The sequence below is a fragment of the Canis lupus genome, chromosome 23, assembly GCF_048164855.1.
Source record: "Canis lupus baileyi chromosome 23, mCanLup2.hap1, whole genome shotgun sequence".
NCBI lineage: Eukaryota > Metazoa > Chordata > Mammalia > Carnivora > Canidae > Canis > Canis lupus.
In genome coordinates, this window is record NC_132860.1 from 13,906,930 (window position 1) to 13,934,443 (window position 27,514).

Consider the following 27,514-nt stretch of genomic DNA (forward strand, 5'->3'; position numbering starts at 1 on the left):
ACTTGATAAGGTCTGGCGTCCTAGTTCTTCCTTGGAGGGAAATAAAGAGGTGAATAATTTATTCATTGCTTGAACAAATTTCAAGGGTGCTGCCAGAATCAAAACCAGACAAGGCAGTGAGCTTAGAGATGAGACAGAGAGACTGGTGATGGAGATGAGCAGGCTGGGTGGAGAGCTCCCAGTGTAGAAAAGACCAAGGACACTGGGCATTACGCAGATCTGGCCACTCTGAGACGCAGAATTCCAGGAGCAAGGGAAGGAAGGACCTCATCTCTGCTGGGGCACAGAGGGGAAAGCTCAGCCAGATGGTAGGCAGTTCCTAAATATCTATGGAAGCAATGAATGCCTAAAGATCGAGATAAAATTTTAAGAACTGGGTTTCAAGGCAAGAAGTGGATCACACAAAATGAATCATAACGGTAGCTAACAATTATATAACACTTAATATATGCCAGGCTGTTCTAAGCTCTTTACATACATTAATCCATTTCATCCTCACAAGAGTCCCGGGAAGTTAGTATTGTTATTATTCCCACTTTATGGGTAAGAAAACTGAGGCACAGAGAGGTTAATGAAGAGATGTGCCTAACATCTCATGGACAGAAGTGGTGGAGGCAGGAATTAGTCTGGTTCCAGAGCCCACACTCTTTACCATTAGATGTAATGGCCTTGTTAGAATCCGGACAATGATGGGTTGCTTTAACTCCTGCAAAATTCTTCCAATCAAGGAAAATCACTGGTCCCAGAATTCGGGGTGGGGGGTGGGGGGTGGGAGGCTGAACTGAATCTGAAAATAGGGTTGAGGGTCTCCAGCAGGCTCACTCTTGAGGAGTGCTTTTGCCTGTAAGTGCTCTTTGCTGTGAGTTATTCTTCAAGCGTATACCCCCTAGTAGCCGTGATTAGCAAACCTAAGACTCTGGTCTGCCAGTTTTTTGCTTTTTTCCTCCTCCACCCCCAAGTTTTGGCCCATGAGCTACCAGGATGGGAAGCTGATTTTTGCTTTGGCTGATGGAAGTCTCGACTGACAACCTCTCAGTTGGTGCCTCTGGCATGGGAGTAGCATGAGCCACTTTTCAAGTGTTGTGTGTTCACAACCCAAACTGACATCAGAATTCTGATAACTTGTTCCCATGCTTTTTGGTTGAAAATCCATGTCACTTTGTAAACCTAAATAAGCATTTTCAAAGAGTTGAGATGTTGCCCTACTCAGGGTAGCCTAAGCAAGTCCTCATGAAGAATAAGACCCATGTAAGTTGGGGTGAAGAGGCATTTTACTGCTTTATTTCCAATGTGAAACCCAAGAATCCTTGCAAATTGGGAGGATGTTTGGCAGGAATGCAGTGGCTGGCAGAAAACATGCAGCAATTTCAGTCATGACCATGAATACTCAGCCTTATTTGGCATAAACAATTCTTCAGGGTATATTTTCAACTCATTGTTTGGAAAACTTTAAGCACATAAATGCTGTTAGCTTCATGAGAGTTCTGTGTATATGATTCTTAGTAACCTTATTAAGATTTTTAGCACATATACATTGCCTCTTCCTGTGATTGTGTTAGATAGGTAAATATGTATATATATTTATATGTATATTTACACATATACATATATATACATATTTACCTACATACATTTCTTTTTAATGGAGAAGATTTTTGCACCAAGACCATTGAATAGCATGCATTGAGCACTAATGCTAGATTGGACACGGTGTGCTTGGAATATGGTGATGGTCCCAACCAACTCCAACGTTTTTCTCCAGGGGTCTGGCATAAAACCACTCTAGAAGGTGGAGAAAAAGCAAAGAAGACACAGGAGATGGAAGGTAAGGAAAAGGACCATATAGGAAATTTGTCCAGGGTTATTTCTAATATACACAGTACCATGAGGATGCTAATTATAATTGCATGACCCAAGGTTGAGGAGAATACAAGAGATTTTTCCAGATCTTATGGATTAAAGGAAGTGGGATGCACTTAACTAAGGTAGGCTTTAGAGAGGGTCTAGATTCTGTCCTTTGTGACATTTCCTTGATGTCATTACAGGGGATGGTGCAGACCCCAGGAGCCTTTGAGCTCAATAGCTAAGTGGTTTCTTTATCTTATCCCAGCTTTGCTTCCTCTTTAGTTGGGTGCTGCTCAGGTCCCTGTATACTTGGAGGCAAATCCCACCTAAGAATTTTTTGTGCGTGCTTGTAGGGGGAGGTGGGGAGAGGGGAAGGAAACGAAGTAAAACCAATCTTGGTCAACAGAAATCACAGAACACATAAATCTCAAACTGTTTACTTCCTTTAGCTTATTTACAAAAATACAAGTCAGTAAACACTAACTTCTAATCAAGATTAGCTGACTAGTTCCATGTGTTTGCCTGGCTGATTGTGAAACGTATGTTGTATTTGTTACTAAATTCCTTTCTGAGTGGGGAAAAAGTGTCACAAATGCAAATTCTATTTCCTCACTGCTGGTTGGGCTAACCGAAGTATTAGATCTTTTGTAAAGTATCTTTGCATTTTAAATTTGAGGCTATTCATCTTCATTGGTATTTGTAAGGTTGGGGATGATAAAATATACCTGGAACTCAGCCCTGTCTCCTCTGGGACATGGAGAAAATTTAGGAGCCAGGCGGAAACTTCAGGAAATTCTCACCAGGTGATGGAAACCAATCAGATGAGAAGGTTTGTCCAAGATTTCAACATGAGATCACAGCTAAATCCTTATTTAAAGGTTGAGAATGTGGGTGGGAATAATGATAAGGTTAGAAAAAAGCACATTATAGCCACAGTTAACACAGAACTTGCTGTGTATCTGGTACTAAGCAAAAACAAAATCAAACAAAACCAATCCCTCCCCCCTCAAAAAACCCCACAAAACAAACAAAACCATTTACAAGTCACCTCATTTAAAACTGATAATGACCAACACTTTGTGAGCTTCTACTATATGCCAAGCCTGTTTTAAGGGTTGCAAGAATATTAACTCATCTATCCCTGCATTATTCCAGTGATGTTGATTTTGGTTCTACTACATACAATCAGAGCTCCAAGGTCAGCTGGTATCTTTTCCAAGGTCCTATAGCTAGTGAAGAGAGGAGCTTAGAGTTGAGCCCTGGCCCATTTTCAAAATAGTTTCATAAGGTAGGTGCTTTGATTATCCTGCTTTACAAACAAGCAAAGGAAGGCACAGAGAGGTTAAGCAATTTTCATAAGGCTCTAGAAGTAAGCGTCAGATGCAAGACTCCGAGTGGGATCTGACTTCCAAGCCCACGATGGTTCTGACTATGCAGTACACATCGCTTTTTAGCAGAGCACTGACCACTGGACAATCTTTGGGGCAAGAGAAACCTGCCTTATAGTTTCTCTCACCCGAGAAATGCTCTTCAGCTCTCACACTGTTCCGCTATTTGGTGCTGAGCTTCACTATTCCAGCAAGAAACTGCTCTCTCCCACCTCCTGCTTTAGCTTATTCTCCTGGCGTTTAGCCTTCACATTAAAAGCTAGCCCACTTTCACTTTTTTTCTGATGAGCTCGCCTTCAGAATACAGATCAAAGTTTAAGAGGGAGCAGAATTAGCCCAGGAGCTGGGTAACCACTCAGGTTGGCAGGCAAGAAATGTTTACCTAAAAATTCAGTCAATGGACTAGGGATGGAACCAGAGACTTGAAAAGCAAAGCCAAATGAATCCATGTCTGCTGTAGTAGGGACGGCCGGACAGATGTACAGCGCTCTTCAAAGGTTGCTTAGGGACCCAATAAACCTGAAAAGACTGTGCCCTGAATCTCAATGTGGGTGGGCGGATAAAGGAACATTATTCCACTTCTTCCTCTTGGTTTTCCCAGGGTGTGCGCAACAAAGCAAATGCAATTTGCATTCAATAACTGAAAGCCACTCACATCTGTAAACACTAACTGTCCCAGTCAGCAAAAGCCTCCAGAAAGCCTCTTAGCCCCATTTCGAGGAGCCAGATGTGAAGAGAAAGCCTTCTGCTTTTCATTGTTCTTTCCACTCGAGCTGCAGGACCCTGGGACGCTCCATGCGCAGGGAAAACATGGCACACGGTGCTCTTAAATTGAACCAAGCTTATTATGTTAGAGAGAGTTTAATTAAACTCTTGCTGGCGGTTGTGAAAAGGTTTAGCTTGCTCCCAAGCCTTTCTTCATGTGTTCCCTACAGGTAGCGCACACTTGTCCCTTCCAAGGGAAGGTCGTTAGAATCACATGGATATGCAGAGATTGAAAGGTTCCAAGATGTTCTGGGGGGGATTTGACTCATAACTTTTAATTTAATCAATCAACTCAGCGGTATAGTAAAGAGATTACAACCATCCTGCTCCCTGATCACAGGCAATGGCTTTACTGCAGGGCAGCCCTTACTAATCCTTTTTACTAAAAATAAGGCAGGGCTGCTTGTGCTGTGATTTCCTATATCCTTTGTCCTGTTATGTGTTTGTTCTTTCGCTCTGAATTTAACTGAGGCTAGGAAAAAGCTGCAAGTATTTCTTTGTACTCATGCTTCACTTCCAGCCCCGAACAGTAGAGTTCTTGCAAATTGGGAGGGAAGTTTGCCAGGACTATAGTGCCTGGCGCAGACCTTCGCAGAAACTCCACTTGTGATTATAAATAGTTGCCCTTTCTCGGCATAAACAATTCTTAAGGGTATATTTTTCAACTCGTTGTTTGGAAAACTTAAGTACATGAATGCCATTAGCTATAGCAGAGTTGTATGTGCAAATTCCTGGGTAACCATACATAATGCTGTGGTTGAATGGACTTTGTATATTCCCTCTCCTTCAGTTTCATCAAGCTTTTCAGAGTTTAGAATATTTTCATGCAAAGGGAAAATCAAATCTTTATTATTAATGTATGCGTTGGAATCACAGCATAGGTACTGGCAAACAGGTTTGAAGGAAATACTGCATGAAAAATGCATGGGTTGGTGTCATACTTAAATGTTAATTACATCCATTTTGTCAGGGGAACTGGTGGCATTAGAACTTACATAATTACTGATCCATGACTTGCCAATGAATCCTCCTTCTCAAATCGGTGGCCATTTAAGCTACATGAATGAGATGCAGGAACCATGTGCTCTTTGAATTGCCAATCCGTAGGAGTAAGTGGCAAATAAGTCATCAATAAATTAGTTTACCCCTATCGTTGGTAATAAGACTTAACAGATACAAGGACAGTAATACTTTACATAATATACCATATTTAATGGCCAATCCAGTGCAGGCATATCTTACTTAAGAAAGAGTATGCTTGAGAAATAGTTCGAGGACTTCCAGGAGGGAGGTAGCACAAGAGGCTGGAACCTTCCAATTTTGAGTCCCATTTAAATGCCAATAGAAGAGTCTGAGGCAAAGGTTTTAGAAACAGCAGTCATAATTATCACCCAAGGGAAAATGGGTAAAAGGGGGAGAAATTATTTTGAACTTTTAAAAATGTTTGGCAGTATAAGAACTCTGAATTAAGAAGTTGGATGCAGCGTGAGGTGGGGTGGGGACGTGGAAGCAGTAAACCGTGGAATGAAATGAGAATAAAAACAGAAGTTGGAGAAGAGTTGCAATCCATTTTTTATATATACCTATTTCGGGAGAGCTCATTATGGGAGGAAGGAGTGGGCAGGCACAAACAATGATAACACGGGTCCAGTATGGGACTGGATGCTATAGAAAACTAACCAGAGAAAGAAAAATGAACTAGGGGAAAATATGCAGAGCACGAAGAGAGATATGAAAAGATGGGAAAGAAGATGGCTCTGGAGGATGGAGCACCCTGGCCAAGCACTGAGCTCCTGCAGAAACAGAAGGAATAAACAGGAATAAGCTGACATGTTGTCTGCACACAGTAGATGCTCTGAATAGGTCTGTAGGATGACTGGACAGACAACAAACAACAACAACCAATCAAAGATTGGGGGAAAAAAACCAGAGGACTGTGAAGAATAATGTCACCAATAATAAAATAGCTGAAGGTATAAATAACACTCTATTTAAAGTCTCATTTAGAATAACAGGCATCATCAACTATTTTAACTGCAGGAGAAAAAGAAAGCACTCTGTATGGAGCTAGGTTATAGATTCCGTGTAAAGGAATATAAATCATAAGTGAATAAGGATGAAGTTTTTTATTCACTATAATGGAAAACCATGGACAAACCATAGTCAGAGGAAAAAAACTGTATAATTTGGGCTTTTACCCCAAGTACAAAGACTTGCACAGAATTTCAGTCTTAAGAAATTCAATCACCCACCAGTGGACAAGTGTTGGATCCCAACTTTATTTCAAAAAGAAACTTGATCTTAAAAGAGCTGAAAAAAAAAATGATGCTGTTAAAAATAGTAAGAAATTCTGAATCAGTACATCTTTTTTGAAGAGGTAGTAAGTAAATAAGAACAATAACAGAAGAATTGATGGGAGTTGGGAATGAGGAGAATTGTTCAAATAAAAGTAGATAAAAAGAAATGAACTGAGTAGTAAGTAAAGTCAATGAAGAATGGGAGTAAGAAAAGAGTTGAGAAAAGCAAAAACCAGCAAAGTTTTCTCATAAGAGTGAATCAGAAGATGCTATCTTAAGAAGATAGGAGTGTATTGATAAAATACAAGTAATATCCTGGTTGTATGTTTTAAATTGATAACTAATTGAATTAAAAGAAGACTGTTGCCAAATGAAATAAAAAAATAGCAAAACCAAAACCAAATAAATGCTTGTTGCCTATGTAATACCAAAGAAAATCCAGAAAAAAGAAAACAAATGAACTATAACAATAGAGAGGTAAAAAGTAGAATGGCAGGTTCTACTGCATAGAACTGAGGTTAAAATAAGTGTAAATTTAAATAGTCATGTTGAGAAATAAAACAGAATAAACAAATAAAAAAACTGAAACAAACAATAAAAAAAGAAAAACACAAAAGCACTTCCAATTGGATTAATGCAATACTTTACTGGAAAATCTTTAAAAGGTGTAGAAAGCCTAAAAATAAGAAAAAATATATTTAAGAAATACTAAAAGGAGAAATTAATTAAAGCGAAGAAACAGCAGGTAGGGTTTCTTTCAGACATGATTGAATTTAAGGCAAAAGTTAGTAAAACCAGCTAATTATGTCACTTATGTGATGTTGAAAGTCAGAGTTCATCATGAGGATATAATGATATTATGCTATAAGTTCCAAAGACATCGTGACAAATGGAGAACAATCTGTTAAACATCAAGGAGAAATGATAAGTTCACAGTTTTAGAGCAAGGTGTTAATACCCTTGAAGGTGTTATCAGAATATGAAAAGTCAGGAAGAAATGATAAGTAGAGCCTTAAAAAATGGAAAAACTCTCTGTAATATAACAGTAAGTATAGATATTGCAAAGAATTAAATGGATTGAACGCAGTAAACAAAAAACCCTGCGAGTTTATTGCTGGTTCCTGATGAGATAGTGAATTAGCGCCCACGCCTCACTCCTCTGAGTTCAGCCCTGGGAAAGTTCAGAGACACAGACCATGGAACTACCAGACATTGAAATAAACATGAGATCAAAGGCTGTCCTAGGAAAGAACCAATGTGAATGTGTATCGGGGAGAGGGAGGGATGGTAGACAACAAAGGAATCTGAGAGCACGCTAACGGTCTTGTTTTGTTCAGGGGAAGACAAATGTTGAAATGTTTATGAAATCAATACAGATAAATCAACATTAAGTATGTGTTCTAAATTAGGGCAACCACCACAAGCACAACAGCAACATGAATCCAATAATGTCTAACCCAGCAGAGGAAAATTTAATGCAGGCGACGGAGAGAAAAGAAGTGGTTAAAAGAAGAAGAAGAAGAAGAAACAAACAGAAGTATAATCAGCAAATACAAAACAAGATGGCGGAAAGACGAAATGGCGGTAAATGAAACTTGACACAAAGCAAGTAAAGCCAGAGGGGCTCTCAATGTCGGGCCAAGGATGCTCCTGTGCCACCAAGTAAATCACATCTCTCTCAGCACCTGAGGTGGAATAAGAGAAAAGGCTTTCTTGAGTAAACATGTATGAGGCCATGAAAAAAACCAGCAAAACAAGTTCCGTACATACAAAAAAGCAGAAATGTCCCATTACGAGCTCTCTTACCCAAACATGAGAAAGAAACTTCAGTGAAAAAGTGATGAGAAAGAAACCTGACCAGCACATGGAGACGACAAGAGCGGAGCTGCTCTGTCTCAGCCCCATCTCCAGGCTGAGCAAGAAGGGTCCCTCCTCAGAATTTATAACTGCGAGCTCGAAACTTAACATTGCCCCATTGTGTTGCAGCTTTTGTGTTGTTCTAAAGAGGTCTGATGCTTTGTTTGTCCATTTGCCTGTTTTTCTGGATGCTTTTCGTGTTGTCTGTAGCCCCGTTATTCTAAAATTTCACGATGGCATGCTTTATCTCATTCATTGTCCTGAACACCTGGTTCCTGAGGCCGTTCCTGCGTTTCTGTGCAATTGGTTGGCTTGGTTCTTACGCACCACCCTCTCTGCAAGTACGTGGGATTCTTCTTTCTTGACTCTGCTGAGAGTGGCCACCAGTCCAGCTCCCCAGATTTGGGCAATATCCCTTGTATGCTGTGGCCCTCTTTCCTTTTTTTGTCTTTGTGGGTTTTTCTTCATCTAGTGTTACCTTCATGGGATGTGAGGAAAGATCAGAGATGAATGTTTGCATTCAACCTGCCATGTTTAACTGGAAGACCATCAACTGACTTTCCTTCCCCACTCCCAGCACATAAAACAGGGAGTTGTTGTTGCCGCGAGACTTCCCAGAGAGATGGAGGGAAGAGAGGAGCAAAAGGGGAAAGAAGCGATTTGATCCTTTCTCTTTTTGCACCGTCTTTCACTGAAACTGTATCATGACACGTGTTCTTGGTACCAAACTCTAATCCTCGGTGACACTACTCTATTCATACTCAGCCTGGCGGTGGCACCACTGGGGAGGCGCTGAGGGACACAGTGACTCAGCGTGGAGAGGGATTTATCTCCCTGTCATGGCAGGAAGGAGTGGGATTATTGTTTGTTGAATGTTTCCTTTTGTTTCCGAAGTTAGGTTGAGAGAAGAGGCCCAGGGTCTACCTGTGACTCATCCCCGGTCTAGGCATGGGGCTGCAGAAACCCACAGACTGTCTTATCAGAAACAGAGAGAAACTGAGCAAGCTAAATATTACAAAGCTAACAATTCTTCCAAAAGTAATTTGGGGATGTAATGCAATCCTGTTTAAAATTCTGACAGAATTTGATAAAATGGTTTCACGATCACTTGCAAAAATAGAGAGACAATAATATTGAGGAGTATTTTAAGAAGCAGGAGTACTTGTCAGCTTTGATGCATCTCTCGTCACTCCTCCGCATCCAACCCATGACAGACTCTACCTCTGGAAGATACCTCAAGTCCATCCATTCACACGGTCACCACTACCTCAGGCCGAGCTGGCACCATCACTGTGGTATCCTCCTCACCGACCTTCCCAGGGACCGCCGGCACCATCCAACCTGTTCCCCACTTAGCAGCCACACGAGGCCCTCTCTCCTGCCTCACCCTCTTCAGGGGCTTCTCATTGTTTATCTCCCTCTACTCTCTTCCTTGCTCATTCTGGAACTGCTTCCCGTTCACTCATCCCACATTACTTATTTAGAGGCTTTCCGTGTACCAGACCATGAGCTAGGCCCTGAGGAGATAATGAGCAAAGTCAGACTTGACTCCTGTCAGCGCCCTCGTGGCTTTAGAGGCACACACAATAAGCACCCGAAGAAGATTCGAGTATGCTAGTAATTAAACCGATGCCAATTTAAAATAGCGAGATTAATTTTTTTATGACCATTAATTGGTAAAACCCGAATTGAAAACACTAAGTTAAATGCCGAGGAGGCCGGGAGAAGGAGACCTATTTATTCACCATTGGTAACATGGTGAATTGATACAAACATTTTGGAGAAGAATCTGGCAAAATGCCCTCAAGAGCCAATAAAAAGTGCATATCCTTTGATGGGGCCGTCTTACTCTTGGGAAATTATTTCAAGGAAATGATTCAAAGGGAGGAGGAAGGGTGGAAGAAGACCTTACTACAAAGCTTTTTTTTTTTTTTTTTTTTTTTTTTTAATTGTGGGGCGCCTGGGTGGCTCAGTTGGTGAAGCGGCCAACTCTTGATTTTGGCTCAGGGTCCTGAGATGGAGTCCTGCGTTGGGCTCCCTGCTCAGTGGGGAGTCTGGTTGTCCCCCTCCCTCTGTCCCTACCCCCGGGCTCATGCTCTCTCTCTCATATGAATAAATAAAATATTTTAAAAAGCCCAAAACAACTAAGGCGCCTGGGTGGCCCAGTGGTTGAGTGTCTGCCTTCGGCTCCAGTCATGATCCCTGGGTCCTGGGATTAGGTCCCACACCAGGCTCCCTGCTAAGGGGGGACGTCTGCTTCTCCTTCTCTCTCTCTCTCCCCCCCTCTCCCCACCACTCATGCTCTCTCTCTGAAATAAATAAATACGCAAACAAACAAAATCTTAAAAACAACAACCACCACCTAGGAGCTGTGTTTAGAGTAAGTGAGCAAAGAGACTCAGCATCTAATAGGCAACTCCCAATCCCCTGGCAAAGATGGAACGTGTCTCCAAGTTCTGGGACATCCTTCTGTGGTGAACCTGCCTGGTCACCATGTTCCTATAAAAGACACATGCTCCTGGACCGCTGCTAGGCACTGAAGAGCCTTAAGACACTGGGGAAGCTTGCCTGCACTTCTCCTAACACTCCAGGGTTCCGGATCTCTGTTCAGGCCCAGTGAGCCCAGACCTTCTCTTTCTGACTTCTAAGTCAGGCTCTCTGCAGAGGAAATCTTTGTACCAAGGGGCAAAGCTGTTTGGAATTTAGTATTAGCCGAGTCCACATTGGTACTGCAGATGCTTACAAGATGCTTTGTGTATAAGACATTTAATTTCACTGCAGAGGAGAGAAGACTGCCTTGTGGTAGCCCCCAGCAGAAGGCAGAAGGGAGTCAAGAGATCTGAGCTTTGATTTTTGTTTCTGAAACTCTCTGGCTATGTGATCCAAGCCCTTAGCTTTATGCCTCCAGGTTTTTTCACTTATAAAATTAGGAGGTAAATGGGTGACGGGCACTGGGTGTTATTCTGTATGTTGGTAAATTGAACACCAATAAAAAAAAAATAAATAAAAAATAAAAAAATAAAATAAAATAAAATAAAATTAGGAGGTAAAACTTGCACGATTTCTAGAAATCACCCAGTTGGGGAGGTTTTAAAAGGACTTCACTATTTCCTGACGGCCAGCAGAGATTTGTGGCATTACAAAGGAGAGGGGACGTCAAGTCAGTTGGGTTGTCCCCTCGCCTTCCTGATTTCACCACACCTAGCCTCTCACAGGAAGGGGGGGTGTCATGGATGCAGAGTACTCTGTTCTTTAAGATAGAGAACCCCAGAAACCGCATTTGGAACAAACAATCTTGTATAGTGGTTGAGAAGAGCCCCCTGTAGATGTGGGCCCCACAAGAAAGGACAGAAGGCACAAGGGCGTAGCCTGATCCGGTTGTAGAACTCAATGAAAATTCTCCAGGGCAAGTCACTCAAAGAGAACCGAAGGACAGACCCCTTCAAGTGCTATCCTGTCCTATGGCTGAAGTACTCAAAGTGTGGTCTACAGACCTCAGGGGACCCTGAGGCCCTTGCAGGGGATCTGTGAGGTGAAAACTATTTTCATAATAATACTAAGATGTTTGCCTTTTGCAACATGTTGACATTCACCCTGATGGTGCAAAAGCAGTCCTGAGTGAACCTGCTGTCACTTAGTGCCCATCAAAGCAATGGCTTTGAACTGTGTCAGCAGTCAGCGTGATCCTCACTGCCAGGAACCTCAGTAAACAATTCAAAGGGTCAGTTTCACTTAAGAATGTTTTTGATGAAACAATCAAAATTATTAATGTCATGTATTAATCTCTGTACCTCTAAGTACACATATTTCTTCTATTATGTGTGACTAACAGGGAAGCACGCATAAAGCACTTCTGTATATACTTGGGTGGGATGATTGTCTTGAGTAAATGTTCTTGTGCCTTTGTTGGAGGGGCAAGCTGGATGGATACTTTTATTTTCATAAACATTATTTTTACTTGAAAGAACCAATGACAGACAAATTATGGTTATTCAGACTAGAAAATGTGGCAGACGTTTTCTCAAAAATGAAGTGAGCCTGTCATTTCAAAGAAAACAACGGACAGTATTTGTTGCCAATGATACAGTTCAAGCTTTCAAGCGAAAATAATTTGGGGGAAGTTTGTTACAATGATTTTGATAGCTTTCCAATGCTTAAACGCTTTTCTGAGGAGAGTGGAAGCAATATTAATGAATGTGATTTTTGATAGTATATGATGAAATGTCTCAACATCTGGACCATCTGTAGAACTTGGTAAACCAATGTTTTCCAAATAACCAATGTCTGATGTTACAAAATCATTCATCTGTAAAAGATCCACTCAAAGTGCAATGCATTTTAATGTAACAGAGTACAAGTTCACTGATATGGTTTCATGTTCTAGACTGTAATTGTCCTTTGAGAGACTACCCTTTGTAGAGTTTTGGTATATAGTATCCAAGACGATTATCTGTAATTAATGAAAAAGTTATTAAAATATTCTTCCCTTTTCCAGTTACACATTTCAACCAAAAAAACATACCACAACAGGTTGAATGCAGAGGCAAATATGAGAATCTAGGTGTCTTCTAATTAGGCCAGATATTGAAGAGATTTGCAAAAAAATGTAAAACAATGATGCTCTTCCACTAAATTTTTTTTTAGACAATAGTTATTTTCATAAAATATGTCAACATGTAATGAGTTTATTATTGCTAATTCATTATGTTACCTTTAAAATTAATAGGAAGTATTTTTAAATTTGTTTTAATTTTTGATATGTTGAATTTTTAAAAATTTTTTTTAAATTTTTAAAAAATTTTTTATTTATTTATGATAGTCACACACACACACACACACACACACACAGAGAGAAGAGACAGAGGCAGAGACATAGGCAGAGGGAGAAGCAGGCTCCATGCACTGGGAGCCCGATGTGGGATTCGATCCTGGGTCTCCAGGATCGCGCCCTGGGCCAAAGGCAGGCGCTAAACCGCTGTGCCACCCAGAGATCCCTGATATGTTGAATTTTGATAGACACAATCCCTATAAGCAAAAGGATCCTGGAGTTCTCAATAATTTTTAAGCATGTAAAAAGCATCTTGAAATGAACAAGCTTGAGAATTGCTGTTCTGAGATCCTTATGGACGAAGTGGTGTTTGGGATGAGCAACAAATAAAGGGAAGTGGGGTCTTGACATTTATCAGTTTGCACTATGGTCGGGAAGCATCATGGCTTAATTGGGCTTCCAGGCAAGAGTTGGTTATCAAGACAAAATCATCCCTGGAGCAGCAAAAGGAAAGTCATCTATTACTGAAGATTAGTAGAAATCACTTTTGTCAGCATCGAATTTTCAAAGTCCTAATTAGACCCTCTCCACGCTCTTCCGATTGGCTCCAATCCTCTGGGTGTACAAGTCCACCCTTTTCTCCTCTTTTTTTTTTTAAATTTTTATTTATTTATGATAGTCACACAGAGAGAGAGAGAGAGAGAGAGAGAGAGAGAGGCAGAGACATAGGCAGAGGGAGAAGCAGGCTCCATGCACGGGGAGCCCGATGTGGGATTCGATCCCGGGTCTCCAGGATCGCGCCCTGGGCCAAAGGCAGGCGCCAAACCGCTGCGCCACCCAGGGATCCCTACCCTTTTCCTCTCTAAGGAAGGTCTGGCCTACAATCCTGCATCAGTATTGGCCACAGTGACTAGATGGGAGCTAGAAATCTGTCTCCCAGGCCTCAGGGAATGCTACTTTGAGTTCACCAATCAGAACACAGTACTTGGGAAGGCACCAGGTACTTCCAAGGCACAAAGAATGAAGACGAGCATGTCATGGCTTTTGTCCTGGGGGACTGGTCTGTCTGATAGAGAAGAAAGACTCCTTAAGAAATAATTACAATCTGATGTGATAAACACTCCTCTGGACATAGTGACCAAACTTTTCCAACCCCAAATCAAGACACACTGACCTCTAACAATGGAACAATCCTAGGGGATCTAGAACACATATCTGCTTTAGTTCATAAGAAATTCCCAACCATTCCACAGAAATTCTCTATAGATCTGTACTTGATTTGGCCTAAAGACCTAGAAACAATGGCCTGTACGCTTTTTTTTTTTTCTACAAATTCTAGGGAATAACAGCATCAGAAAAGAAAAGAGCAAGAAGCTCCTTAGGATTACGAAAGATGAGTAATGGGCCCCTAACATTTTATTTCCTCTGGGTTAGTGGACCGGAGGCAGTAGAGGAAATTTTTTTCATCATGCTAGTTCCAAGTGGTTTCTCACCCCTCCCCCTGCCCCCTGCAGGCAGAGAGTCCAGCTTTGCTCACACAGGTCTCCCACACCAGCTGAAGCAGATCAAGTTGAATACCAGAGTGAGAAGAATGAACTAGTAAGAAGTTTCTAAGATCCCAAGTCTTGATTACATGTGGGTAATATTAAACAATAGGGCTCTTGATCTGCCAAGTCCCCACTGGGTGGGCTGCTTGGGGACTGTGGAGGCTCTGGTCTGGACCAGGTCTTCTTCAGCCCCAACCACATTCATTTGCTCCCTCTTATTGGGGGACCGAATCAAATCCCACTTTTTAATCTCTTTCTCCCAGTTCCATTAGTCTTTCCCAGCTGTGGCAACTCCAAAGTGAAATGAGCGAGAATAAAACAGGCAATGAACAGAAAAATCATGCTCAGTGCCACACACCAACATCCTGCCACCCACAGTTAGAGAGAATGAGTGTCACTGGATCTTAAAGGCAGTCCAGTTGAAAGGCAGGGCAAGGAGCCTAACAAACCCCTTTTCAAATCTTGGATCTACTACTAACTTATATCTGACGAGGGGGCAAATCATGATGCCTCTCTGATATTCAGTGAGCTCATCCACATACACTGGTTATTCTGAGCATCAAATGACATAACATATGCAAAAACGCGTGGCACGCAGTAGGTCCGCTGTTCATTGTTAGAATTTTCACATTTTTGAGTGTGATTATTTGATTAGTGTCTGTCTCTCCACAAATCTCTGAGTTGTATGAGGATATGGGTTGTGCCTTTTTTTGTTCACTATTATATTGCTAGAGCTTAGTACGGTGCCTGGCACATGCTAGGCATTTGTTGAGACAATGGTATATGCTAAGAGGGAGTTGGTAGGGTCCTGATTAAGGATCTACTCCAAAATAGCAAGTGGGAAGTCTCCTAACAACTCCCATGGATTGGTATTGGCTATCTGGAGCATGGGGTCAACATGAAGGATTCTAAGGTGGTATCTGGAATCAGTAGGGAAAGGGCATGCAGACAGATTACCAACATTATGGTTGAGGATGTTGAATCTTTGTTGACCTTGAAATGTGGATTGAAGAGTAGGTCCCCTTTGCCAGCTATTTCCAGCACAGACAGATCTACTGTATAATTCAGGGATAGAGCCGCTTTAAGGGGACTGAGGTTACCAAATGCTTGACCCAAAGATAAGCAGCATGACCTTAGGAATATTTTTTAAAATCACAGATTAGAACAACACTATGCAACGAAGCTGAAAGTAGACCTGTCTTATATCTGCTAGTCTTGATGAATTCACTTCCTGGGAATGTGCATTTCATGAGTCAGCTGGTAAAAGCAAATAGACCTGACACACTTCGGCTGGTGTATCCCACAACCAGACAGAAGTTCACCACCCGCCTTCCCCCAATCCATGAAGTAGCTCCTCTACTCACGAGGGTAATCCTTTGGGTGCGTCTTCTCGGACCAATTCCCGTAGAATGTGAGTCTGTACTTGGCAGTTCCACAAGCACAGCAGTCTAAGATTGGTTTGTCAGTCACCCCGTCAAACATGGAATCTGGAACAGTCAGGGAAATCACTAAGTTAGGAAACAGATGTGGCTCAAGTGCCATCTTGGTCTTGTCTTGTCCTTGCTTGGGAAAAGAAGATGAGGTACAGTTTTCACTGACTGACACCACCCAGAACCAGGTCAGTACTGTGGCTCTAAAGGATTTTTATATACCTCTAAGTATGGTAATTATATTCCGCAAATAAAAAAGACTCAGAACTCTTGCTCTAACAATGTGAGGAGACCAGAGGGACCAATAAGGCTGAATATTTGGGAACCCAGGAATAAAATTTACTCCATTATCCTTTTTTTTTCCCACAATAGGATTTTTCCACTAAATTTTAGAGGAATATGCATGTGTGTGTTTTCTCTAAGAAATGTTCTCTAGGGCCAAATTGCTAGGACCGGGAGAAGCAGCTTTGCAGAGGAGCAGTGAGAACAGTAGACATAAAGGACTGCTGAAAATTATTTTTAAAAATGCATATATAAAAAACGCATATATAGTCACATCCCTCCTTATCAAGCTTTCAGAGACTTGGGAGGAATGGGGGTTTAGGACAATGTTGGTAAGTTCAGGTTTACTTCTGAGCACAGGAGCAGCCAGGAAAACCTTAACAAGATTCCCTCTCTGCCCCCATTTTTATCTGCAAATAGCTGATAAGTGGGGAAAGAGAGATTACATGAATAAATTCAGTATTTCCGATTGTCAAGCCCACATCCCTAACTGTGCCTTGTTGCATTCAGTCTGTTCTGCTTCCTGCAAGACGAAAACAATGCCTCCAGATGCAACTTACTTCAGTTGCTTTTCTTTGGTTTCTCTAGTGGTATTAACATAAAGGTTCTTTTTTCTTTTTTGGCAAGCTGGACATTTATTCTTAAATATGATATAAAGAGCAATGACAGTGTAAAAATCTTTTGGGGTGTCAGGAAGGGCATTTTACAAGTCTTCCTTGTGGAAATCACCGGGTTCCTCTGGTTTGAACAAGCAAATTCAGTGAGGGGTAGAAATGAATTCTGCATTCCAGGATGGAGACAAAAGTACGAACTATGGTAATAATCACTACATTGTAGAGAGTCCTTGTATGTGCTAATCTCTTTCCACACGTTGTCTCATTTAACCCCAGCAACCGCAGGAGGTAAATACTTCAGTTAACACCATTTTGCAGATCAGTAAATGGAGGTAATTAGGTAACCAGTCCAAGGCCACAGGGTTAGTGGGTATTGAAAGTAGAACTGGAGCTCAGGTTTTTTTGAGTCCAGAGCCCATACTCTTAATCTTTGTGCTATATTACTCCAGGAAAGACCTTAGGCTGGATAGGTCTGCATAGACACCAGTGAGAGAAATTTATGTGTGTACGTGTGTGTTTCCCTTTATGCTTTTCCAAGTGAAGGATGGTGCATTTAAGAAATGACCTCCCTGTATAGCTCCAGGATTTCTAAACAGCACCAAAGAAGAGGCTCTGAAACCACCCAAAATAGAAATCATTGTTTGGCTATTTTTTTGTACACTTGGAAGAGGCTAGCACATTGCCTGGGCTTGGGAGCAGGCCCTCTGTGGCTTAATGCACATGAAACCCAGGTATGATTCCTGCATGAGCCACTTTGATAGTTAAGGGACAAGCCCTCCTGAATATATTTCAGAAAAGGTAGTGTAAATTAGTAACTCCTAAAGGTTATTTTTTTCTCCTTGATATTTCCATTATTATCATTATGGCTGACTAGGTTATAAAAGAACTAAATCAGTTTTGAAAACGAGATTCCAAGCTAAGAGATACACGTTGGGGTTTCAGTTGTAGCTCCCAGGAGCTGTTCAATGAAGGAGCAGTCTCTCAAAAAACCAAAATAAGGCAAATTGGTTGGGGCACCTGGGTGGCTCAACAGTTGAGTCTGCCTTCGGCCCAGGGCATGATCCTGGGGTTCTGGGGTGGAGTCTCACATCGGACTCCCCACATGGAGCCTGCTTCTCCCCCTGCCTATGTCTCTGCCTCTCTCATAAATAAATAAATAAAATCTTTTTTTTTTTTTTTTTTTTTTTTTTTTAAAGGCAAATTGGTAGCTTTGCCTTCTCAAAAGGTCTTTCAGATATAGGTAGTAAACGTAAAGGTGTATCCAGGAGTTCAGGGGAATACATTCCATAGGAAAGTTAACTTCCGTTTAAAGAATAAGTTTGAAACTAAAAACAGACATGCTGTTTCCTCTGAGGAAAAGCCCATTGAAAATGAACCAGGTTTTCAAAGGGTGGTGATGAAAGAGAGGGAATGCACCCCTCTTCTGCTAACCTCGGCAGGGACCTGCCTAATATGGGGTGACTTCTGTGCTGATCTCTTGAGCTGCTCCCTCTCTCATTTCTACTCTCCATCCATCAGCTTCTTTCTTTTCAGCTCTCCCCTTAATCTTCCTTTTCTCCTTACCCCTTCTCTTCCACATTTTCCTCCCTTCTCTGCGTTTCCTATCTCCCTTCATCTGTAACATGGTATTAAAGTGAGCATGTGCACGCTTTGTGTTTATTAGGGGTCACCTTTTTGAATATTTTATGTTTCTCTGTTCCTAATTGTAAGTAGCTTAATGTTTTATGTTTCTTTTAAAAAATGATGGTCATTGCCTTTTATCTTTGCAGTTGTGAATTTTTCCCCTATGGATGAACAGCTTCAACGGAGAAAAAAAATCCTAGATCCCAGTTTCTTTCTCCCCTTCCCTGATAGATTTGATTTGACTCACCAAGGAACCAAAGAATGTAAAGACCTAGAGATAATTAAGCAGGCATACACATTTAAGAGAACTCCCTTTGCTCTCTGCTTACAAATTAAAGGCTTTCTTAATGTGATCTGCTTTGTTAATTGTGGGATGTCCTCATGGGTCTGCTGTCTCTGGGGATTGTCTCCAATAGCAGGTAATGATCCTTCAGCTCAGGTCCTGCAGGTCCTTTCTTTTATCCACAAAGTTGCTGTTGGAAAAGTCTTTTTGTACATATGAATGTTTAGTCATTTTGATAGGATCTGTGCTTCAGAAGCGATACCCAATAGAGACTTGCATGCCATTTGGTTGAACCTTCAACTGCAAAATTTCACATATTTCTGTGGCTTCACACAACATTAGGGCTGAGGCTTTGGCAAGTGCACTTTAGTTAAAGGATTGCTGTCCATATATGGGGTGACAGCAAAGTATTTCCTAAGAACCCTCAAATCTGGGAAATAAGATTGTCTTCTGAATGTCAAACTAACAAAACCATACCACAGTGGCTGTGATTAGCCACTCGTGGGTGTAGACCAAGAGGGGGCTTATGAATGTGTGATCCAGAACACTTCAACTCTGACTGGTAGGACCGTGGTGTCATCTCATGGAGACAAGGCAGGAATGGGACTGTACTTTAGAAACAAAAGGTCTCAACAGTTAAGATGTTCTCTGCTTGGAAAAAGGTTGAGTAAACTTGTTGACAATTAAATATGAAAAGGAAAACCCCCAAAGCCATGTGTGGTAATGTCTACCTAGAAGCTGACCAGGGACCTGGTCCATAGGTTCCAACTCTCTAGCCCCTATGATGGGTATGACCCTAATGCAGGGCATCCAATTCTCTCCCTCTGCACTTCTCATGCTTTCCAAGCCATCTTCCACATACGACCCAGTTTCTGCTCTTGCTCATCCAGAGGGAGCTATGCTTTGGTACACTTTGATCTACCAAAGGTAACAATGAATTGAAACGAAGTCCCTTCAACAGAAAGGCCATAGTTAAGAGCACTGGCTCCTGGGTCCAAACCCTGCTCTTGACCACTACCTGCATGAGGCTAAGTGAGCTTTTAAAACTTCCCGTGTCTCTGACTTCTCATCTACAAAATAGGGATGATTGAATAGTCTTCACCATATAGGGTTGTTGAGCAAAGCAATGCCTAGCATATAGCAAGCCCTCAAAAAATATTAGCTATTATTATTATTTTCCCAGACCTTTATGAACCTTTCTTTTTCTTTTTCTTTTTTTTTTTTTTTTAATTTTTTTATGATAGTCACACAGAGAGAGAGAGAGGCAGAGACACAGGCAGAGGGAGAAGCAGGCTCCATGCGCTGGGAGCCTGACGTGGGATTCGATCCCGGGTCTCCAGGATCACGCCCTGGGCCAAAGGCAGGCGCTAAACCGCTGCACCACCCAGGGATCCCCAACCTTTCTTTTTCATAGTAGCTTATGATTTGCTAGGATTGGTGATTATTTCTTTCAAAATGGTAATCGCTCTAAATGTGAATAAAAATTCTGCAAAAATGAATAGAAATTAGACAGGATGTATAATTGTAGAACATTTTCTATTTTTACTTAGTTCTCTAATGATTTGTAAACACATTCAGATGTTTAAGGTCTTAATTTTTTATAATAGGTTGATAAACAAGCGTTCGGATACAGATAACAATAGCTAACACTTATATATATATATATATATATATAGCATTTACAATGTGTTGAGGAGGCGCTGTACTATTTTATACATATATTAAGTCACGTAGCTGGGAAAAGCAGAGGGGGAATTCAAACCCAGGCTGCCAGTCTACTTGATCTCTATGAGCTTTGTTAGAATGCCTTCAACCCAAGGAGAGGGCATCAATAAGCTTGCAAATCCAAGGATCGTGTCCTTGAAATGTGGTAAAATCATAAGGTCAATGCTCCCTTGGCAATCCCACCTCCCACTTGCCTTTCTTGGAGAAAATCCACCGCCCCCCCCAATGTTGCATAGGTGCCACACAAGTTCTACAGGCGATTATTCCAGAGAACCATCACAGACATCTTAAAGGTACACAATTGTGCGTTTCTTAATTAAGTCCTGTGAATTATTCCAAGGAACCTCTTTAGAATAATCACTGTTTCGCAAAAATAAGAAGACGACACCACTATAAGGTACATTATCTCCTACCCAGGGAATCAAGCTGAGTAATTAGAGCTTAAGGCGGATCCAATTATCCACCGCACACAGCCAGATTAAAAATCAGTGCTACGTGAGGAAGCAGAACCAGGAGAAGCTCAGAAAGCCCAGTCACCTAATTCCTGCCCCTGGCTGATCGGACTAACTGAGCCACCTTCGTTTATCTGGCCTCCTCCACCTGCAGTTCTTACCTTGTTCACAAAGTTTCTTGGTCAGAGAGCCCTCATCTTGAAAATAAATGATGCGTTTCTGTACGATGCTGGCCCTGTGGGGAAAGAAGACATGAGCACAGTGGTGAGGAGAGCCAATCTGAGAGTTGTCAGATCATGACCTGGCCACCGATGGCTGTGCAGCTTTGGGTGAATCACTCCAACTCTCTGTGCCTCAGTTAGTTCATTGAAAAACTGGCATTAATCAGAATGTATACCTCATGGGATAGCTCTGAGAACTAAATAAAAAAAAAATGTATGTCAAGAGCACAGCATGTACTTAGAAACCACTCAATAAATATTAGTTATTGTGCTGTCAGTGGTGGTGCTAATATAATAATAGAAAGTGAAGGTAAGAAAGTGAACTAACGGCATTTTCAGTAACTTTTCTCAATGGCTCATTTTATTCCAGTTTTGTATCAAATGATTGAAGCCATTTATAGATCAACCAAATTCAAATCAGAAAAGCATGTCAAGTCCTCTTCCTGAAGGAGAAAAAAAAAGAATTTAAAAATATATTTTGATTTGTTCTGAAAATGTCATTCTCTATCTTTCCTGAAAGTCTAGACGAAACTGTCTCCTACATTCTGAACAAAGACAATTTCAGCTGTTATATCTCTCTCTTAAACATGTCAAATATGGGATCTTGGAATCTGGAAGGAATATTTGGATGTCGAAAAATTGCTTCTGGCCAGCACACATTTTCCCTTTAATTGAGGACTGCAGACATACTCTTTTAACCCACTCTGCTGTGTATTTTCAGCTGGCCTCGCAGATGTTGAACCCTGAAACTTGGCATTCCTGTAATGTGAAGTCTACAACACTTAACAATGAAACGGTACCAGTGGATTTCGAGCCCTTTCTATTGATTTTCTTCAGCAACACTACTCAATCAAAAGGTAATTTTTACTTTGATTTGCCCTACTTCACAGAGAAAGGGATCCCTTGGCTCCATTACAGCTAAACACACTAAAGGAGTGTTAGACTCACATGACCTGCCCTGGGTCATGTGACTGCAGATTCAGCCCTGGGCCCATGTGTGCCTGGCTCTGCAGAGTCCGGAAGCGATTTTCTCGACAGTGTGGGTCTAGGCCAAGATTACTTTCCAAAGAAACATCTACTCTACCCCCAGTCTTGCACAAAAGAATAAAATTCAGACCAGCCTGCAGATGTCTTTTATAGTCTTTCCTTACCCAAGAGAGACGAGATGTTGAAATAAATGAATGAAATATGCTTTTCGTGTCTGCAAAGCTACTTTGATCATTGATCCATTCTGTTGACCATCAAGCAGAAAGTTTCCTCCGGCCAAGAAAACCCTCTTGAGAACGCTCATCCCAAAGCCAAATAACAAAGCCTTTTGTTAGTTGGAGCATCCCATTATCTACCCTTCAGAGTGTTCCCCACCAAGCAGTGCTTCAGAGACCGCTGCAGAGGGTGAGGAGAAGTGCTTGTGGGAAGAAGCCCAAGCTTGGCATTCATCTTTCCAACCAAAGCAGCTTCCTCCCTCACTTGTCTTCCTGTTGTATTTATTGGTATATTTTTTCTTTTTTTCAAGATTTTATTTATTTATTCATGAGAGACTCACAGAGAGAGAGAGGCAGAGACACAGGTAGAGAGAGAGAAGCAGGCTCCATGCAGGGAGCCCGATGTGGGACTTGATCCAGGGACTCCAGGATCATGCTCTGAGCTGAAGGCAGACACTTAACTGCTGAGCCACCCAGGCATCCCTATTGGTATATTTTCAACCAACAGTTGTGGTGGCCTCCTTCGTGGCCAGATGCTGGCCAGGGACACCATAAGGAACAAGTCAGATGGGGCTCCTTTCCATTCTCAAAGTGGACAGCTTAGGGGGGAAAAAGCACCAAACAGCTAAATCCGCAGCTAATCATTTAACAAGGCAGTGATTAAGTGCTGAATAGAGATGTCCCCAGGATATGGGAGACTATAACACAGGGGGTCCCAACCCAGCCATGAAAGACTCTCCCCCAGAAAAGAAGGCTTAGACTGGAAAGAGTAGGAGCTTACTAGGGCCGGTGGGAGGGAGAAACAAGGGAGAGGACATCCTTTCAAGATCCTTGAGGTGGGAAGGTCATGGCTCACTGCAGCACTGACCAGTGGTTAAGTCAGGGAGGTGGTGTGAGATGAGATGGGGCGGTGCACAAGGCTACATCACCCTGAGTCTGCAGAGAGATGGCATTTTAAATCAAGCTTGATGAGATATCTTTGATAAGTGCATCTTGAGGAATGAGATAATCAGATTTGCTCTTTTAAAAAGAGCACTTTGAAGGGGTGGGGTGCCTGGGTGGCTTAGTTGGTTAAGTGTCTGACTCTCAATCTTGGCTCCGGTCATGATCTCAGGGTTGTGAGACTAAGCCCCATGTTGGCTCTGTGCTGGGCATGGAGCTTGCTTAAGATTCTCTTTTTCTCTCTCCCTCTGCCCCTCTCCTCCTTCTAAAAAAAGGTAAATTAAAAAAATAAAAATAAAAAAAGCCCTTGGGCCACACAGTAAAAATAAGTTGGTGTGTAGTTGCAGTGCAGAGTTCCAGGAAAATTAAGTTTTACTTCAATAAAATTCTCTTGGAGTGCCTGGGTAGCCCAGTTGGTTGGGCATCTGACTCCTGATCTCAGCTCAGGTCTTGATCTCAAGGTTATGAGTCCAAGCCCCACATGAGACTCTATGATGGGCATGGAGCCTACTTAAAACAAAGCAAAACAAAAAACAAAACAAACAAAACTCTCTTGCTAAAGTGTTTTGAAACCTCCTGATCTTTAAGATAAAATACAAAATGACCATTATATTCAAGGCTTTTCATAAATTTTTTTCCAAATGCCCATCTGGCTTCATTTGCCCCCATTTTAAGCCATGTCCCAGGGTTCCAAAGTTTGAGAAGTTTATTCCCCTATGTGAACACCTCTTCTACTCTACTATGGCCTTGTTGGTGCTGTTTCCTCTCCCAGAATCTCCCCAAACTTGACTTTGCTAGCATCTGTAACAATACTCTGAATTTTCTTCCTCCTGTTGTGAAAGAGAACAATGGAAAAGCCCATGATCAGGCTTAGAAAAATTAAATCACCCCAAATTTTCACAAGTATAATTGTAAAATATTGAGGGGGCAGAGATAGAAAACATGTATCTCCTATAAAATGTTTTCATTTCCTTCATGCCTTGTTTTATGAAGTCTTTGATGGCTTACTCTCTCTTTTTGATAATAGTTGTAAGTTCTGAGCCCTTCCTATGTGTTGGTCACTGTGCTAGGGAGGCCCTTTATGTACATTACCTTATATATCTTATGTTTTACATATATTACAGCTCCTCAAACTCCTTCCTCATCCAAAACCCTTGGGTTCGATGCATTGTTGAATTCAGAGTTTTCAGATATTAGAAAGTTAAGACGATAATATACCATTAACATCCCCGTAATCAAACCTATCAATATTCTGCAGCAAAATGTAAGAATATTCATAGTAAGATAGTAAATAACAACTTTAAATAGCTTCCTGTCAGTTTAGATCAACTTTAGCAAACTTGTCAGAATGCTTTTATTTTTAGAAGGATTAAGATGAGGGTTTGCAGCTGTTTTCCCCTTTACAGGTGATGATGGCCTAGAATGGGGGGCGGAGAGAGTGCCGGTAACTAACACGCCCAAGGTTTTGAGATTTCCCCTGTCTACCTACAAAGCTCATGGCCTGTCCTGTGCCCAGCGTGGTTATAAGGGATTAAAGATGATCACATATAAAAAGTATAACTGGCCTGTGAGGTAAGTGTTATGAAATGTAACCTCAAGTTGATTTTCCTTGGATCCATTTTAGCATCTCATGGAACCTACGATGAAGAACTGAGACTTTGGTGGGTCTCCCTGGAGCCTGGGTCATGATCATCTGAAGCTTTCCATGAAGACTGAGCATATATCTCCATACTCATGCTTGGCCAAACCTCTGGATCATGCCCTTTGGATTTCAAACTCTATGCAGGGATACAAGGCTTGTTCTGATCTGACTTCATCTTAACGTAATCCCACCTGAGCACTCTGTCCAAACCATACCCTATATTTCCCATCCCAATCTCTGCCCCTGGGCTTCTGTCCATGGGACTCCTTCTGTCCTTTTCTGTGACTCCTCAACACACTTATGAGCATACCACACACACACACACACACACACACACACACTTTTCAGTTACCCAGAATTCATACCCACTAAGATTGGTTTCTTGACTGGCTGCTGAGTTGGGTGCTCTTCATATGAGAGCCGCAGCCTCTTGGGTTTCTCCCACCATAGCACTTTAATAACCTGTACTGTAACTGCCTATTTACTTTTCTGTCTCCTGTGCTAGTTTATAAGCTTCTTGAGAACAGAAGCTGTATCTTACTTCTATTGATGTTGACGTTAGTATTGATGTAGTACCAGGATTCAAGGAGAAGGATAGAGTTTGGGGAAAAGAAGAGAATTTAAGATTGAGTGGTCTGTAGGACATGATGGTGGTCTATCTAGTGGGTAATTAGATATAGGGACCTGTAATTCAGGAGGGATGTGAGGGGTGGGGATCAGGGGCATGTGAGTCACTGGAGCAGAAGTAAGAGGTGAAGCTTCTGAAGCAGCTGATGTCACCCAGGGAAAGTGAACAGAGTAAGAAGAGAGTCAGGTTGAACCCAGAACTCTGGAGAAGATCAACATTCACCTACAGATATGCCACCAGAGGCCGAAGTTTGGTATGCTTGGTTGCAGAAGATGTTTCTTTTTATTCCTCATTTGGTCAACTCCTGAGAAAATTTATATTCCGAGAAAATGCATTTCATTTTGAGTCTGTTCCCATCAAAAGCATAAAACTCAGCTGAGATTTATAAATCATCTTATAGTTCAGAAAAATAATAGCTTTACAAGATGAGAAAGCTGTTAGTAAGAATTCCCTTAGCATTTCAAAATGACAAATTTCTCCCATTCTGTGTTGCAGTTTGGCAGTCCCGTTGCATAGCATTTATACACTGATACACTGAATGCTCTCTTATCATGAGAGAGCGTGTTAAGGAAATCTAAATTAAATTTCTCAGTATGTTAGCTTCTCAAACTTTGGAATATTGAGGTTCTAAACAACTTACTAATCATTTTGAAAGTTGTCTTTTAAACTGAAAGTGGTGGAAACATTTCTAGAAATGCTATCCTGGATCTCTGAGGTGCTTGACCCCTTTCTGTCTGAAGGGTTTATTTATTCATTTGCTATCATTTTTCCTTGGGGAATTTTCCTGTTGGGATAAAGTTAGAGTTTGTGAAATTGTGGGTATGCTGTCTAGGGCTAGGCGGGGACCCCTGCTCTCACCAAAAATGGACAGGGAGACATCAGCAACTAAAGGCCTTGGGAGAAATCAAGCCAGGAAAGGACTTAAAAATTCAAATTGGATCCTCAGCAGCAGGGTCACTGCTGTGTAGAGATAATTCATGTAAGGTCTTTATTACGTGTGTGTTGCATGAAGTCAATATTCACTATCTGGTAGCCATTCTCCTTACTGTTGTTAAATCACCATCTCCTACAAAGTGCCTGGCACATAAAAATACTTAATAAACAGTAGCTATTATTATGATTAACACTGGGTCTGTTCTGTCTCCTTGGCTTGTGGAGAGAGGAGTGAGGGTCTATCTTGGTCAGCTGCTTCAGGCAGAGATAATGGCCAAAATGAAGCTCAGGTTTGTCTCTAGACTGATTTTGTCAACCCTTGTCCCAAGTCCAGTAAAGTCCCTGTTACTCAACATTTCTTGGGGTGCTTTAAAAACTTTGTCTCTGATCTCAGGGACGATTTTTCCTGGAAGTGGTCCAGTTTATAACCAGTAACATCACTTCCTCCTACCAATGAAAGAACAACTCTAGGAGCACCCAGAAATAAAACAGTAGAGTCACAGTGATGGTAATATCATCAGAAGCTGAGGCTACCTGCCTTATTTTACTTCACAAGGATGCCAAGTACTAATGTGACCATGGTCTTATGTCAAACAACAAATATTTACTGAGACTGGGTGCATTCCATGATTCAAATTCTTTCCATTTTTTTAAAATATGGCTTTAGGTGGATGTCGGAACACAACACTGTGTCCAGGAGTTAACAGGCACCCTGATAGCCCATCAAAATGACCCATGGGAGAAGAAAAAGTGAAAGCTTATCTGCAGGGCTCTGTCTACAACACGCATGAGAACTCCCTGGCTGCCCAACAGTAAATTCATAACCTGTGTTTGAGGTCACAAAGCTAGAGACTCAGAGACTGGTATAGTCATCTGCCATTACTGCAAAGAAGCAATGCTAGTAATGCTGTGAGATTATTCCTGCTTAATTATCAATCATTCATAAAACATTTACCGAGGGCTTGTTTTATATCAGACACTTTGCTAGGAGCTGAAAATTCAAAGATGAATAAGAGACAGTGCCTTCCAGTAAGGAGATCCTAGTCCAGTGGGAGAAAGAGAGACAGAAA

At 41.6% G+C, this 27,514-nt stretch overlaps 1 protein-coding gene and 1 long non-coding RNA gene across 5 annotated transcripts in view; one reads left to right on the forward strand and one right to left on the reverse strand.

Annotated features, from left to right (window-relative positions):
• SPON1 (spondin 1) overlaps positions 1–27,514 on the reverse strand; it is a 251,096-nt gene that overhangs the window by 124,202 nt on the left and 99,380 nt on the right. For all 4 annotated transcript variants that reach the window (XR_012015539.1, XR_012015538.1, XM_072793985.1 and 1 more), the window contains exons 4-5: positions 21,038–21,111; positions 15,832–15,954 (exon numbers count right to left, since the gene is read on the reverse strand). Coding sequence is in view for 2 of the 4 variants with exons in the window: in XM_072793985.1 (XP_072650086.1) it covers positions 15,832–15,954; positions 21,038–21,111 (197 nt within the window). In the remaining 2 variants the exon portion in view is untranslated. The remainder of the gene's footprint in view (positions 1–15,831; positions 15,955–21,037; positions 21,112–27,514) is intronic.
• On the forward strand, positions 1,761–26,415 carry LOC140614756 (uncharacterized). The gene is made up of 3 exons (XR_012015541.1): positions 1,761–1,825; positions 21,819–21,954; positions 24,866–26,415. It is a non-coding gene; the product is annotated as an uncharacterized lncRNA (long non-coding RNA).